Source organism: Poeciliopsis prolifica, unplaced genomic scaffold (assembly GCF_027474105.1).
Source record: "Poeciliopsis prolifica strain line A6 unplaced genomic scaffold, Auburn_PproV2 SCAFFOLD001, whole genome shotgun sequence".
NCBI classification, from domain to species: domain Eukaryota; kingdom Metazoa; phylum Chordata; class Actinopteri; order Cyprinodontiformes; family Poeciliidae; genus Poeciliopsis; species Poeciliopsis prolifica.
The window spans coordinates 13,150,252-13,166,675 of NW_026562376.1; the positions used below are offsets into that span (position 1 = coordinate 13,150,252).

At 39.6% G+C, this 16,424-nt stretch overlaps 3 protein-coding genes across 5 annotated transcripts; 1 reads left to right on the forward strand and 2 right to left on the reverse strand.

The window, feature by feature from the left end:
- Window positions 1–149: 149 nt before the first annotated feature.
- On the forward strand, window positions 150–1,812 carry LOC129362171 (calcium and integrin-binding protein 1-like). Its single transcript, XM_055033569.1, has 7 exons — window positions 150–314; window positions 622–656; window positions 744–843; window positions 961–1,114; window positions 1,196–1,314; window positions 1,425–1,513; window positions 1,594–1,812. Exons 1-7 carry the CDS (start codon window positions 264–266, stop codon window positions 1,613–1,615), a joined length of 570 nt encoding a protein of 189 aa, XP_054889544.1. The 5' UTR covers window positions 150–263; the 3' UTR covers window positions 1,616–1,812.
- LOC129362155 (RCC1 domain-containing protein 1-like) lies at window positions 1,785–3,775 on the reverse strand. 3 transcript variants are annotated; one of them, XM_055033555.1, is made up of 8 exons: window positions 3,571–3,775; window positions 3,202–3,414; window positions 2,945–3,104; window positions 2,746–2,867; window positions 2,569–2,673; window positions 2,310–2,465; window positions 2,193–2,222; window positions 1,785–2,112 (listed from the first exon to the last, which is right to left on the reverse strand). In XM_055033555.1, exons 1-8 carry the CDS (start codon window positions 3,692–3,694, stop codon window positions 1,898–1,900), a joined length of 1,125 nt encoding a protein of 374 aa, XP_054889530.1. In that variant the 5' UTR covers window positions 3,695–3,775; the 3' UTR covers window positions 1,785–1,897. The 3 variants fall into 3 exon arrangements, with proteins under 3 accessions (XP_054889530.1, XP_054889521.1, XP_054889512.1); XM_055033546.1 differs by having other exon boundaries at window positions 3,520–3,775; XM_055033537.1 differs by having other exon boundaries at window positions 3,517–3,775.
- Window positions 3,776–3,831: 56 nt separating this feature from the next.
- Window positions 3,832–13,332, reverse strand: unc45a (unc-45 myosin chaperone A). The gene is made up of 19 exons (XM_055033525.1): window positions 13,210–13,332; window positions 12,915–13,107; window positions 10,697–10,872; window positions 10,525–10,614; window positions 10,233–10,400; window positions 9,418–9,586; window positions 9,172–9,342; window positions 8,608–8,779; window positions 8,221–8,521; window positions 8,046–8,140; window positions 7,809–7,950; window positions 7,535–7,675; window positions 7,288–7,415; window positions 7,146–7,212; window positions 6,621–6,734; window positions 6,423–6,538; window positions 5,924–6,041; window positions 5,044–5,199; window positions 3,832–4,966 (listed from the first exon to the last, which is right to left on the reverse strand). Exons 1-19 carry the CDS (start codon window positions 13,231–13,233, stop codon window positions 4,676–4,678), a joined length of 2,832 nt encoding a protein of 943 aa, XP_054889500.1. The 5' UTR covers window positions 13,234–13,332; the 3' UTR covers window positions 3,832–4,675.
- Between the last annotated feature and the right edge of the window lie 3,092 nt (window positions 13,333–16,424).

The window sequence follows — 16,424 nt, forward strand, 5'->3', positions numbered from 1 at the left end:
CGGTGCTTGCGATTTAAAAAAAAATATATATATATATATATATTATATATATATATATATATATATATATATATATATATATATATATATATATATATATATATATATATATATATATATATATATAGACAAACGGGGGCGGGGCCACGGGGGGGACAGGGCACTTACAAGAACCCGGAAGTTGGCCGAAAGATCACAAACATTTTAGCTTCGTTTTAGATCACGGTTCTGACAAAACAGGATTATTGGTCTGTCAGTTCGAAATGGGGACAACAGCAAGTCAGCTGGCAAAGGACTCGCTTTCAGAATACCAGGTAAATGGTTACTTCTAGAAAAGTTTGTTTTTCACTCGTGAAAAAGCGAGAAGCGTAACAGCTAGGCCAGCTGTTTTAAAACGTGAAAAAAAGGGCAACTACCTCAGATAAAATAGTTAGCATTGCTAGAGTGGTTGTTTCTTTGTTTAAAACCTCAACTGGCGTTTATTTTCTCCAACTGTTGTAAGCTTACTGTGGCAATGTAACCATGGCTCTATAAAGGACTTAGAAACTTGAGGAGGGGTTGTTGTTGTTTTCTTTAATCGTTGGCTTTTTTATTACTATTAATCTTTCGATCAAATTTTAGGAGCTGACCTTTCTGACAAAACAGGAAATTCTCCTGTAAGTGGCGATTTTTATGCAAGTTTTGGCAATTTAAAACTACGAGAGCTTCCGATACATGATTAAGTTGTTTTTTTTATATATTAGTGCGCACAGGAGATTCACAGAACTGCTAGAGAGAGATGAAAGAAAAAATCTAAACTCCAGGGTACCAATGGAAATCATCCATACTCTACCAGAGCTGAAGGTGACTATCATTATTATATACTATCATGTATAATGTTTAGATCTTTTATATAGTGTAATAAATGTGCATTATATTGGAAGGCACAAGCAATGACCTTTGAACTTTCTCTTGTAACAGTCCAACCCTTTCAAGACAAGAATCTGCCAAGTATTCTCCACATCTGAAGATAGAGATGGAAGCCTGACGTTCGAAGATTTCCTGGATCTTTTGAGTGCCTTCAGCGACTCTGCCACTCTTGAAATCAAATCCCACTATGCCTTCCGTATATTTGGTAAATAAAATAGATTGAGCTGGTTAACTATATGTAGGCAGACAGCAGTGTTAAATAATATACATGATTTTATATTTTTAGACTTTGATGACGACGGAACTCTTGATGAACGTGATCTGGAGAAGTTGGTTAACTGCCTGACCGGTGAGACAGAGGACACAAGACTGAACGATGAAGAAATGAAACAACTCATAAACAACGTAAGTTCACTTCTCTTCAAGGGTCTGAGGAGGAAATCTGGGGGACTAAAACATGTTTCTGTAAGTTGATACACTGAGGCATCATTGGATTTAATTTGCTTTTCATTTAGATCCTTGATGAGTCTGACATCGATAAGGATGGAACGGTGAACTTATCTGAGTTTCAGCATGTCATTTCAAGATCTCCAGACTTTGTCAGGTTTGTCTTATTGCATTTGCCTCACAAATGTTCATTATTCACTCATTATTATTCATTCCAAATATTTAATTTCCCCACAGCTCTTTCAAGATTGTGCTGTGAAGACTTACTGCTATGCAGTGGAAATGTATCCGTCTTTAGTTTTCATTTCATTGTTTCATTTTAAGCAAAACCAATTTTGGTCACTTTCATTAAATTATATTTTCCTTTGACTTTTTTAATCACTTTCACAGTTTTATGAATGAAAAAAATTCTATCTTTTTTTTTATAGCTTTTCCTGAATAAAAAGTTTCAAACTATCTGTTTGCCAAAGTGTCTTTGAATATGAACAAAAATTACAAAACATATTTTAATCATAAATGTTAAAGTATTTGTTGATGTTTCCTAGCATGTAGTCCAAAGTTCACTGCCGGTGCTCACAGGGGATAATTCTGGGACATTTTTCAATCCAAGTACTTCCTTCTTGATAGCAGCAGTAAAAGTGTTCCATGACCCACAAACCACATCAACAACATGCAGCTTCTCTTTCCTGAAAAACTCCACACACTGAGGCTCGTCCAAACTGGTAGTCGTTTGGTGTCCAAGCTGGCCGTATTCTCCTGAAAATACGACAAAAGAGAGTTAGGAAAGCTCAATATTAACTGGTTAGTATAAAAATGTCTGTCTGTGTCAAACTTACCCCATCCCCAAGTGTAAAGACAGCCTGTTGCTGAACGAGAAATATATGCATGAGTATCAGCTGCTCGTTCTAAAACAACAATAGGTAGCACAGTTAATCTTCAACGGTATTCCTTACTTGTTACTGCAGCTGTGTGCCGGGATCCACAGCTAACTGTACCGATCTCGCATGACGGACTGACATCGACCAGAGCTGGGAATGCCTGGATTGAAATGAACACTTCTTCATTTAGCTCTTCATCAGGACATGTGCTGAAACTGCTACATTGTTCTCCTGTTCAATAATTGAGCAACAAACGAAAAATTGAATTTTTACTGGAACTGAGTAGGAAAGACGAATGTTGATAATCTGCTGGATCTAAAATATTCAGACAAACCTGCTTGGTGGTCACTTTTCTGTTGTGAAGCTTTCCTCAAAGCACGTGAAGGAAGTCCAAGTTGACCGCTTTCATTCCAGCCCCACACATAGAGGTCACCGCCATCTGAAATAAAAGACATCTATTTTTTTTTTCTCCGCTTGGGGAGTCTGTGAAATAATGTGATTTAAAACTTACCACCCACACAGACAGAGTGCCAGCCTCCTGCAGCCACAGATCTTATGGACATCCCCCACAGAGCCTCCACTGTCCTGGGCTCCTCCTCAGCGTTGAGTCCTCCGTGCCCCAGCTGGCCGTGGCTATTAAAAAGAAACATGTCTGCTGACAAACCAAAACGTGCAAAGGAGAGTTTAGATCAGAGGTGTATGAGCTCTACCTGCCCTGACCCCAGGTGTAAACAGCTCCAGCAGCAGTCAGAAGGATGGCATGTTCTCCACCCAGTGCCAGGCTTTTGGCTTTCAAGTGAGAAGACAAGGAGCGGAAAACAGGGGGTTTCGAGGAAATGTATCCTCCAGGCACCAGTGGCAAATTCACATCTACATCAGAAGACAAAAACAAAAATAACAAAACAATTACTGGGCAGCTATTTGATGCAAATCTTTCTCAGTTGTACAAACTCGAAAAGAAATATACCAGAGTTCTGTGACTGAGTCATCTCCATGCTCCATGATGGAGTTTTATCCTTGCTTTGCAGATCCCAGGATTCAATTCTGTCTGGGAAAGCAACGGTAAGGTGCGTCTCACTGATGTCTGCATCTCGACAGCCACTGGTGTTCACTGCAACAGGACTGAAGGACTCGTTGGAGATGGACGCACAGAAACCAGCCAAGCGCACACAGCTTTCCTCTGGAGGATCAGAAAACACAGCAAGTTCGCAGCCAGTCGCTTTCTGATCCATCAGTGAAAACATGCATTAAAGACGAGGCGTTTTCTAAATAATAAACCTACCACCTAAAAACAAAGATGCTCTCCGACTCCAACTTGCTCTGATTTTACTTCTACCTATGTGATTCAGCAGCTCCACGGGAACGCATACTTTCTCTTGCCCCGCAGCGCTGTTGCTTTCTTCTTTCTCCGGCACGCATATTTGAGCAAACGCATTGAAGCCAAACCCAAACCAGCGCATTTAGCTCGCTTTACTCTTTTGACTTCCTTCGGAAGCTCCACGCAACGCGGATTCTGAAAACTGAGCAGGAACCAACTGGAACAACTGCGCATGCGCTTCTTCCGACCACATGACAACCGTGTTTTCGTTTGCAGTCGTAATCAACCACATGTAGAGAGTTTATTGTCATGATCTACAACTTCTCCCGTAAAAACGATACAATGCAAAACACGCCAGGAATGTAGTGATTCGGCAAACATTGAAACCAAAAGTGACAATTTCAACTGGTGCAAAAATAGTACATTTCTATGCAGGATTTAGGAAAACAAAGCATGATTTTTATTGATAAAACAGAGTAGATCAATAACCAACAACCACATAGGTCACGAACTGTAGACCCCTTTTGACAACCAGCATCGGTATCCACAGTAACTTTTTTATGTGTTTCAGCATCAGCCTGTTAAAAGAAATATAGGTCAATGAAAACGATTGCAGTCACACCAAAATGCTTTGGACAATTACGTGAGAATGGAGTGTTTTTCAGCTGGCTAGCTATTATATTAGTCATCTCTGCATTGCCAGTGCAGTATTTAATCAGATCACAATAATTACCTGCCAGGATTTAGCTTAAACGGATTACCTGTGAGCCATGCTCAAACTGTATAGGCAAAGGAAGTATGAGCTAAAATAAAATAGTTTTATTGTGTGTTAGTCTGTAAACAGTGAGTCCTCAACGGTTGCGTATTTGCGGTATAATGCACATCCTGAAAATGAAAAGATCAAGAAACTCTGAGTGCATTAAAGCATCTCTTAAAGGATATCTGTGTCCACATGTGTTTATATGTTGAAATTGTAGAACCTTCTTGAATAAATCTCCTATTGCTTTTTACCATTTTTTGCTCAGATGAGATGTCCTTTTAATAACTCACTGCAGGCAAAAATTCAGATTTCTTCACTTTTCAATTCCAAAAGGCACATTCACACTCTGTAAGAGTGTTTTTTTCAAGGCTCAGTTCCTTTTTCCTCTTCTATCCTGTCTTCTCTGCTCCGAATGATGCCATATTCCACTGCTTTATTTAGACAGTTCTGAGCGACCTTGGAAACGGGATCTATTGTGCCTTCTCCTCCCTTTGCAAGGACAGTGAGTATCTCCAAAGCTTCACTCTCCATAAGAGCCTCAGCCAGACCTTTCTCAGCCTGCATGATATTCTGAACTATGACCACGCCGCGGTGACGCAGGTCAGATATTTCACTGAGCAGCAGAGCCTGGAAAATCTCCAGCCAATGGGTTGTCTAGGAAAGATGGAGCACAGGAGTCAAGCAGAGAATAAGTGCAGCATTTAGGAATACGTAAGTAAAGGTTTTCTTACAGTTCCAGGGATTCGAGGGCAGAGCTCTGGCTGTTCGGCAGTCAGCATGGCCAGAGTGCCTGCAGCAGCTTTCCGGAGCCTTTCATCCTCTTCTCCGCAGTAAAGCACGAGAAGCTTCAGGCGATCGTTCCCTGTGGCTAAGAAGAGCTTCTGCACCTGAGGAAAAAACGGCATGATTTTATTTTTCAGCCTTTCTTAAGATTTAGTTTGACGGTGACTTGTGAAAGTATACCCCAAATGCAATTTCACTTTTTTCTATATGAACATAAACTGGAAAATTAAAATATGTTTTCTTGGTATGTAATTTTAAATGCATTAACACAAAGAAGCGCATTGCTGTGCAATGGAAGAAAAATACCCCACGTTTCAAATCTGAAAAGTGTGGCTTATTTTTGTGTTTAGTGGAATTTTTTCTTTGAGCCCTAAATAACACCCAGAGCAATCAAATGCAATTATATCCCACAAAAGGAGTAATTTAATATGAATATCAATCTTGCTGTTTCATGAAGTTTTCAGTAGATTGTTGAGGAATTCTATTGAACAAACAGCATCATGAAGACCCAGGGTCACAGCAGACAGGTCAGGGAGAAAGTTATAAAAAAGCTTAAGCCATGATTAGGTTATAACAGTACCCCAGACTCTCTATTTGCAGTTTGGAAAGCTATGCAGGGGGAAAAATGTGAATAACCAGCACTCCAAAAAACCAAACATTGCCAAAACCTCACAATGACGCACTACTTTTTGATTGCCCTTCATAAAATATCCCAGTAAAATATATTGACATTGGTGGTTGTTAGGTGACAACATGTGAAAAAGTTTAAGGGACATGAACACTTTTGGTGGATACTTTTTAAGGTGGTGTTATAGATACATGTGTTACCTCTGTACTCAAAACTAAGTTACACATGCACTCAGTGGCAGCAGCTCGGACTAGCTCATTCTCTTCAAACATGTAGCCTTCAATCTTTGGCAAGGCTTTTTCCTTGATGATCTTTTGCCTGTGGAAAGAAAACAAAAATGGAAGATTCTAAAAAATATCTGTCAAGGCAAGCATGGCAACATTCAAGATAGCTTAAAGGGGAGCAAAAGAGTTTAGGAATTAGCTTGTCACTTAATGATCAAAACAATAAACAATTGTGTCTGGTTTTCATAATCCAACTTTTCACAGGAGTTTGCTATTTAAAAGGGCATTATAACTTCTACTTAAAATGGACATAGACTACAATGGAGTTAAGTATAGAAATAGATAAAGCGATTCTAACTTTAAAAAAAAAAAGACCAAACAAATTTAAACTTAAATCATACTCATATTAATTTCAGTAATTCCAACTTCCTTTGTATATTTATTTCTAGGGAAACACTTCCCCCTAGTGGCCAACCTGAGTCTTTCGCTGATGCCGGCCAGGTTGGTGAGGGCCATCAGAGATTCAAAGTTTTGCAGCAATGTGCACTCCAGCTGTAAAAGATTCACGAGCGGTCGCACCACCTCATAGATCTGCCAAAGCAAGAGAAAAATTTGAGGCACAGTCAGTGTTTGCATTATTATAAACAAATCTGCTTCTGTATTTCTTTTTTACCCGCTCTCCTGGAAAGGCAATCTCTGGGTTAGATGTGATGGCAATTTTTGCCAGGGCTTGTGCAGCTTTGACCTTTCCTACATCTGTGTTGTCAGTTGCAAGGGGGATCAAAGCCTTTTGAAAAGGATGATCAATAATTAATCTTTCTAGCACAGAGACTGGATTAGAGTGCAGGTTAAAGCAGGTATACATTGGCTCGCAAAAGTATTTCAATGGGATTGTATGCAAAGGATCAACTGAAAGTAGCACAAGGACATAACAGAAGGAAATGACAATTGAAAAGTGTGGTCTATGTACATTTAATTATAGATTATTAAGAAAATAAAATGCATGAAAAACCTCAGATTTTTCTTTGTTTACATTTTGAAAATATATAATTTTTCACAGTTAAACATTACTTTGTGTGAATCTCTCATGTTAAATTCCAATTAAAACACATTGATGTTTCTGTGATGAAGTGTGACACTTATAAATTGCTATGTTGATACAATTTACACATTTATACATTGTATTATTGTGTCTTACCTTTCCTCCACCCTGTGCCACCACTGTACCTCTGTCCTCCTGTCGATCAACTAAAGCCAGGAAAACCCTGCAAGGAGAAAGGATGTCAAGAAACCTACAGAAAAACTGCCTAAAGAAAAATGTTTGCTTCTTTTGTCGATACCTGGCAATAAATTCCCTGCAAGCTTCTGTGAGGGCAGGACTCTCCTGTTTGACCATACACACCAATGCTGACACAACACCAGCTTCCAGAAGTTTGCCTAGCCTTTTTTCCACAAAAGATGATGCATCCTAACAGCAAAAGAGATTCACATTCAAAATGATCACATTTTGTGATGATACATTAGAAAATATAAAGCAGTTTGGCATTACAACTAATCAGACCCTTAAAAGAAGGAAGTGTGTCACACCTTGGGATGCTCCTCAGGCACATGCTGCTTTGCATATTTGGCCAGCTCCACCAGCTGAGGGTCTGGTTTCTCCACATCATAGCTGTTGGTGCAATTTACTAATGTAGAGCCCACAGCAAAGAGTACCGTCTTATCTTCCGACTGCATGAAACCAAAAAGAATCACACAACAAGAATGTGATTTAGTGGTATAAGCAGATCCCTCCATGACTCCTTAAATATCTAAAAAGGTTTGTGTTTCACTTGTATACAAAAAACTGAAAGGTCAGTACAACCTTTGCCAGATCAAACATGGCTAAGAGAGCATTTTTGTCTTCTACTAGGTCTTCCTTTACATCAGCGTCAAAAGTGAGGTAGGCAAGACCTTCCACAGACCAACGTCGAGACGTTGGGGGAAGAGACTCATTACACAACCACCTAAGAGGAACAGAGATGGTACTTCTCTTTAATTTGACAAGCCAAAATCCACTGTTATATGTTGCTAGGAGAAAAACATAATCAGGAGCACGAACTTCCTGCACTGTTTGGCGAGCTTGAGCGTGGATCCCTCTGCAAATTGCTTCATGCTGAAATCTGTGCCTCCTGCTGATCCAAGCTTACACAAGCCCTGCATAACAACCCACACAAGACAGTAAGTTTTCCTTTCACTAGAGGATGTTTTTCCCTCTATCAGTTCGTGACACTTACCACAAGAGCTCTCACACGTATCCTGTCATTCTCACTTTTCTTGTAGAGGTCCTTCAAGAGCGCCACGCCGTTAGCGGTGATGAACGAGGCTCTCTTGGCCTTGCCTGCAGCATGGATGAGCGCCTCCACGGCAACCTGTTGGTGAGTCACATCTTCTGAAGCACAGAGAGAGATAACGGCGTCCATCATTCCAGACATTTCCAGAGTGATGTTGCCCACATCACTCGGTCCTTGGAGGAGCACAGAAACTGTCTGAATGGCACGCAGTTTGCCCTCGAGGCCAGACCGTCTGAAGTGTCCCCTATCACGCAAAAAAAATCTGTGAATTCTTTTTCTAGGGAATCTAATGATTAATTTCAGGAGAAGCTTTAGAGAGATTTGACTTACTGAACGTATTCTTCGCAAAGTTTATTGAAGTTTTCTCTCTCTTTGTCGCTCTTGAGGTCATCATAGAGTTTGCTGAGCAACACAGAGCAGCTCATGTGAGTGTTTTCTGTAAGAGGCGGCCCCTCCGACAGCTCAGCAACAGTCCCAGCCACCTGCAGGATTTTCTTCAGCCCTACAAAAGAACAGAGTTCTTTGTCTCAGACAAAACTTCTGATAAATATTCTAAATATATTTGGCCCCTTTAAATTTTTTACACACTTTTATGTCTGTGATCAAAACAAATATTATTAGAGAAAGATAAACTGAGTGACTTGAAAAAAAAAGTTTTCCAATCATGGTTTCATTTATAAGTGATAAAGCAACCTGGTCCTATGTGAACAATCATAAATTAGTTGGGATTGATCACATTTTTCAGAAAGCAAAGTTAAATTTAGCAGGCTATACACAGGTATGATTACTCCCAGACCCACAGAAACAAGAAATCATCTAAACAGAATCTGTCTGAAATTATGAAGTAGGCTACAAGTTTGATACGGGTTGTTTACATGCAGGTGTGTTTCCTACCTTGGTCTATCACCCATAACGAGAGGGAGTTGTCAGGGTTCTTCAGTGACTTGCGGGGTACTTGCTTGACCAGGAGGTTGATGGCGCTGTCTCTGCCTGGCCCGGACACATTTTGAGCTGGAATCATTTCCAAAAGGTGGCGTAGCATCGAACGCAGCTCCTTCGATGGTTCTGTGCCAAATTCATAAAGAAAATTATCCTAATGGTATATAACTTAACGGAGTGTTGCCAAGTCCACATACTCACCAGGAAGTATGGCTTCATCTTTGCCTCTAATCTCTCTTTTCATGCCCTCTGTCAGGGCCTCAAACATCACCTGCAGCAGGTGGCATGCAGCCAGAGACACAGTGGAGGCTGCTGACCCCATTACTGCACACAGCTGTTCCATTCCCAACTCATTCACGATAGCCATGGTCTGAGAATAAAACAGCAAATGTCAGCGTGTTACCACGGATTTTATCATCTGAAGAACAAATGCAAGAGATTGTCTTCTTTCATCTTAGTCCAATGGAGAAACTATAGCAGAAGCTTGTTTGTAATTTTAGAAATTAACTAAATGTTCCACTTTCAGGTTTCTCTTAAAACTTTTAACTCATGTTAAATTCAGAATCAATACTAGTATTAAATACTAAATTAAATTAATGCTAGACTATGAGCAACTATTAAAGATTGATGCAGATATTTTATTTTTGTGGAAATAAATAAAATCTCTAAACCTATTAAATCGTAGTGACAATTTTATTGCCAACAACTGAAATAAACTGGCAATCAGTATTTTACTTCACTGTAAAGTAAAACATTTTTTTCTTCCAAAGTTTGGGAAATCATCAAGATTTTTGTTTAGAAAAATTGAGACAGGCCGTTGTGTGATCTATTTTACCTTTACATGGATTTTATTTTCAGTTACCATCAAAGTGAACACATTCGAACAGCCAAATGAGGAGTTAATCTTTTGGTATACAATCAATGAATGGAAAGAATTAGCAGGAAGGGTTAACATTTTTGACTTTTGAATTGAACAAAAGTCAATTTTGTTCAAATCAATACTAATCAATACTTACTCTTGATTGGTGTCCTGTGCACAATCCTACTAAGGTCCTGAGACCAGAAAGGACGACAACTTCCTGCTTTGATGACAGAAGTTTCTGGATCAGCTTCACTCCATCATTGCGGAAGATCTGCTCGGCTCCTCCCTCATCTCGGGACAATACCACTAAATTTTGAGCTGCCTGAAAAAAACAACAACAAAAAAACTTTTTGGTGAATCACATTTTTAAAGATAAATAATGAAAATTTGAATAGATTGACAAGTAAGAAGGAGAGGTTTACTCTGACTACACGAGCCATGTGTACCTTCTGTCGATCGGAGTCTTTAGCAGAGGAATCTAAGAGGACGGAGAACATCTGCTGCACGCGAGCATCTGTGGAGTTTAGCTGTGCTGACTAAAGATTGAAGGGAGAAGATTTTGAATCAGCTTCAGTTTCACCAGGATCCAGATTTAAGACTTAATCAGCCTCACGTCACCTTCTGCTGGATCTGTGCTCCCAGCTGTCTGAGCAGATCCTGGAAAGCTCGGTTTTTGGGCTCCAGCTGGGCACACCTCTGAGTATCCAGGAAAGCTTGGTCGAGCCGACCGAGCTTCTGGTACGCCTGAGCTCGCCGAAACCTGGCTTTCACATCGCCGGGGTCTGTGTCAAGAGCTGAAAAGGGAAGATAGTGGTAAAATTGACAATTTTACTACTTTCTGAACTAAAATAAGAATTCAAAGAACAGAGTCAAACCCTTTGATGCAGTGGGTGAGGAAAATAATATAGATAATATCTAAAGCTTGTCCAGTGGGCTTTGTTGTCTTCTATCCAGATGTCCCACATTGTTGAGACAAGAGACCATAGTAAGTCAAATATTTTATAAAATAATTGCAGCTTGTCAACTTTGAAACATATCTGCAGTCATGCAGTCATATATACAGTTTACCTGAGCTTTAATAAGTTAGGGAAAATAATAAATGTAATCTCTATGTCTGGCAATAATTAGGTTCACTGATACATTTGTTTTTAAAGGCTGCATAATATTAAGAAAACATACAATCGAGAAATTATTGTTGATGTCAATTGCTAGAGTAATTAACTCACTTTGTTGTCCCCCTTACCCACTATATTTTTTAATCTACATGAACATCTCAGTTGCTGAGCTCTAAAACAGGTTCGGCTACAAACAGCAGTGAGAAACACTTCAACCATACCAATAAATTATTGGCATGCAGAGCAGGAAGAGCAAAGCATAACACTTGAAATATGATTGCTTTCCGAATTCAGTGGAGCCTTAGAATACAGATTGAATTCATTAGAGCAGGCAGTTGCCTAGATAATGTGGACGTAGAAACAAGTTTCCACATCTAAAATAATTGGTTCAACATAGAGTCACCTTCAAAACTCACATAACAACCAGCATCTATCATAATGAGCATAATATATGCATCATTCCTTTAGAATTGTTTTTGCAAGAGGCATTGCATTGTGCCACATTAATAAAACTATAAATAATATAGACAGTTTCTCTGGGAAACTGTCTATACAGTTTCTATGGGAGGACTTTATGTTTGAAAAGTTTAACAGGGAGGTTTTGAGAAAGAAAATCTTACTTCCTCATGCCTCCAAAGAGAGCATCATTGCCACTGTTGGCTTTTTTGCTACAAGAACGCAAAGTGAAAACAGTAAGACAAAGTCAAGCATAGGGACGGGCAGCTTGTGTACTTAACATAGCTATCCCACACATTCTTCTGAGGAGGAAAATGTGTGTTCAGGACAATCCTGAGTAATTTCACTCAAAAAAAAAAAAAAGAATAAAACAAAACAAACTCATATTAAAAAGAATAGTAGTATTTGACTAATTAGAGGTTTAATTTTATTAAATTAAACCCGCAGAGATGATCAAAATTTTTTATTCAGCTCTAGTGAAGTGAAGTTAAAATAAAACAAATAAAAAACATTAAATGGGGACCTAAAAAAATATTCCAGGTTTGAAAATGTATATTTCATTTAAGTTCTTAAGGTATTAAACGACTCTGACTTGTTCTAATCTACACTTACTTAGTTGCACATTTTAGACAAGAACCTCTATGTTCTGCTCTCATATTGATTGGAGGTTATAAGTTGTTTACACCAAGAACAAGAAGGTCTATGTTCAAATCCTGACTTGAGGTCTCTTTGTCCTTTCCGCATCTGTATAGTTTCTTTCACAGAACTTTAGTCTTCTCAAGCAGTCCAAAAGTATGCATGTCAGGTCAATTGGTGAAGAGTGCAAGTGTGTACTTGGTCTCCATGTGTTGTGCTGTAAAATACTTGCAACCTGTCAAAGATTTACCCCACCTCTCTCCTAACTAACCTATTGCATTGATAATTAAGGAAATAATGGACAGTCTTTCACAATTCAATGTTCTTGGACACCTTTATATGCTTAGTTTTAGTATTTTCCTTGCTTTTTATTCACTTTCATAGTTATCAATTTGTTTTGTACATTGAAAACATGCCATTGTTTCTCCTATGTAGTACTTTCTTAATAAGTCCTGAACAGTGCAATCTGGCTTGTGGCCATCTTCAACACTGGACACCAATGAGTTTCAGCAGGCTGCATGAATGCTTTGTAAACAATCTGAAAACACAGAATGTCTGCAACAGTTACCAATGCGACATTTTGGTGTTTTAAAGCAGTGTGTGATCTAATAGAACAGAAATAGTCGAACCTTTGGAGGCATCAGCCTCTGCTTTGCTGAACTCCTCCAGTTTAAGGTAGCAGGCAGATCTGTTGCGGTATAATAAAGCGCTGTCTGCCTGGCTGTCAGTCAGCTTCAGCGCCTCGGTGTAGCAGCAGAGAGCTCCCTGCATGTCTCCCGCCTTGAAGAGGGTGTTCCCCTCCTCCTTCAGGGCTGCGGGGTCCTGGATTCAACAGCAAAGGTGAGCAACGGACTCCCAGAAAGCTTTCCAAAATATGCTGAATGAAATAAAAATCAACCGAACGGCTCATTGCAGCTTCCTTACCTTCAGCCTTTCACTTTCACTCATCTTTGATTGATTATACACAGCACGATGTGACTTTATATGTTGAATTTGTATTCAAATATCACTCATATTATCGCGCACGGTGAAAACTCCTAATATCTCCCGGTGCTTCCTGGTGTACGTAGCACGTTCGTGACGTTTACGCACTAACCACGCCCCTCCTTCCGACGCCGCTTTACCATAAAAGGAAGAAGGCAGCCAAATCATTCCTGTCTGCATCTCTACTTTATTTGGTTATGTTAACTTTGTGGTTCTCTTCAGTGCACGCAGACAAAGGCAGCTACATGAAGCCACATTTGCGTTTTAACCTAATTGAAACAATATTGCAATACAAGGTATAAGTACAATTTCTAGCATCTTAGGTATCATAACGAACAAATCCTTGGTTAGTAAAATGCTTTACACTATAATAACACTCCTGTCAATTAAATATTATTCCTCAAGACACAAGCATTTAATTGTGACAAGGGAAGAGTATATAATTATCAAATTAGAATAAAATAAATTGTCAGTTTTGGAAATTAAAATAAAATAAAAACACACTAATGTATTTTATCGATTCATTACACACTTCTGATTTGACAGTTGTCCAGCAGACAGTACATTGGCACTCTTCACAAGGAAGGTAAGGCACAGTAGGCCATTGCTGGAAAAGCTGGCTGTTCCCAAAGTGTAATTGGAAAGTTGATTGGAAGGAAAAACTGCAGCAGAAAGAAATTGCACAAGTAACATGAAAACCACAGGCTTGAAATGAGTTGAAGGTTGAAGCATTTTTGTACCTGGCTTGTTTTTGGAGTCAGTACTTCAAGAGTCACGACACACAGATATGCCCAGCTTTGCAGATAAAGGATACTTTGCATTTATTTTGGACCTCAAGGGTTTAGGATCTTGGAGGACAGCAAAGAGGCATTGTAGTGTGAGATCCTTGATCCAGTGTTGAGTTTTTTCAGTCAGTTATGATGTAGAGAGCCATGTTATTGACTGTGTTGGATCACAAGTGACTTGGGATGATCTTGGGGATTTATATACCTTCTGGCTCATCTATTTGGTGCCCAGAAGGTAAATAATGTCCCATTATATATATATATATATATATATATATATATATATATATATATATATATATATACACCAGAGCAATAGGGGCCCAGCTCTACCACACCAGACAAGACCCAAGGTGTAGGTTGTGCAAGGAGGCCCCTGAGACAGTCCAGCACATCACAGCAGGGTGCAAGATACTGGCAGGGAAAGCGTACATGGAGCGACATAACCAAGTGGCAGGCATAGTGTACAGAAACATCTGTGCAGAATATGGACTGGAAACCCCGAGATCAAAGTGGGAAACACCCCCAAAGGTGGTGGAGAACGCCAGAGCTAAGATCCTGTGGGACTTCCAGATCCAGACAGACAAAATGGTAATGGCGAACCAACCAGACATTGTCGTAGTGGATAAACATCAGAGGAAAGCCGTTGTGGTAGATGTAGCAATACCAAGTGATTGCAACATCAGGAAAAAGGAGCACGAGAAACTGGAGAAATACCAGGGCCTCAGGGAAGAACTGGAGAGGGCCTGGAAGGTGAAGACCACAGTGGTACCTGTGGTCATCGGGGCCCTCGGGGCAGTAACCCCCAAACTGGAGCAGTGGCTACAACAGATCCCAGGAACAACATCAGACATCTCAGTCCAGAAATGTGCAGTCCTTGGCACAGCCAAGATACTGCAGGACCCTCAAGCTCCCAGGCCTCTGAGTTCTTATCCGAGCTCAGAGGATAAGAACCACCCGCGGTGGGTGAGAAGGGAATTTTTTTTTTTTTTATATATATATGCACAGATGCACAGATGGATAGACAGATTTGGTGACAAGCGATGGAGATGCTAATTTTGTTATCCAGCAGGACTTGGCAACTGCCCATAATGCCACAATTACCATACTTACAGCTTTGTTGCGTGTTGGGTGTTGTCAAGAGGAAAATAAGAGACACAGACCTAACAATACTGGTTAGGCCAGGTTCCTGAAGGCCTCTGTTACAGGAACCTGGGTTTTCTTAGAAATTCAGCAGTTAAACAGGCTGATCCCTACACTGATGTAGAACTTAATGCAAAGGAATTACTAACTACTGAGTGCATATACTTATAATATGGACATACTTTTGTATAGATATTTCTGGAAAAACATTTTTTATGGGTCTTATGTTATGTTCTAATCTATTCTTTGGTTTTCATTAGTTGTAAGCCATCATCATCAAAAATTTATTTATCACACTCATGACAGTAACTGTATGTTAACCCCTTTGATGGAAAAAAAAGCTTCCCAGGATAACAGTGTGGTTATTGCTGAAAAATAATAGTCTCTCTGCTCCTGTAGGGACATAAATGCATCACAGAATGCATTAAACATATAATCAGATTTTATTTACCTTCATAGCACTATTAGGTGATATAATAGTGTTTTATATAGCATTTAGTAGTTTGAGCTTTGCAAGGCGACCAGGAAGGGTCCTGTTTGGTATTTCTCATAGTCCCCCAGTACCCCTCAGTCAGACACTATTTTGTTTGTCCTCTGTTGTCTTGGAGACCAGGTAGTTCCCTGCAGGCGTTACGCTCAGTTACACCTGTTTAGATTCTAACATTACCGTGGCACCTTTGTTAACTGGGCAGCCGAGATAGTCAGTTGATGTTTCCTCAGCTGAACTGTCAGAAGTTGAACATAGCAGATCTGCAGGAGCTCTCTGCTCCTTAGCGACGCCACCAGGGATTCAAGAAGATGATTTTTATAACTTTTTTAAACTTAATCTAAAGCAGCTGGGTAAACATTTCTTATCACCACAGTGTTTTGCAAGAGATTATGATGTCATCACTGGTGTGTTTTCTGGGGCCAAACATAATAAAACTGTGATACAGCTTCATCACCGCCCTTTGAATGTTTTTGCACATCATATTAAAAATAATCAGTCCCTTGTGACTGGACTAAAACCAAGACACCACAATTTGCTCTCGTTTCCCATTCAATCTTCTGATTAATTATTGAAGTTAAGGTCATCTCATATCAGATTGATTAGAATGCTCTCAGTGTCATCTTTATGTCACAGTATGTTTGCATGATAATTTTATATACACATAATTTGGTTTATTTTATGTTCCACTAATTACCCAGGGTTCAACACAACTACATCAAAAACAAGCACCGCATATT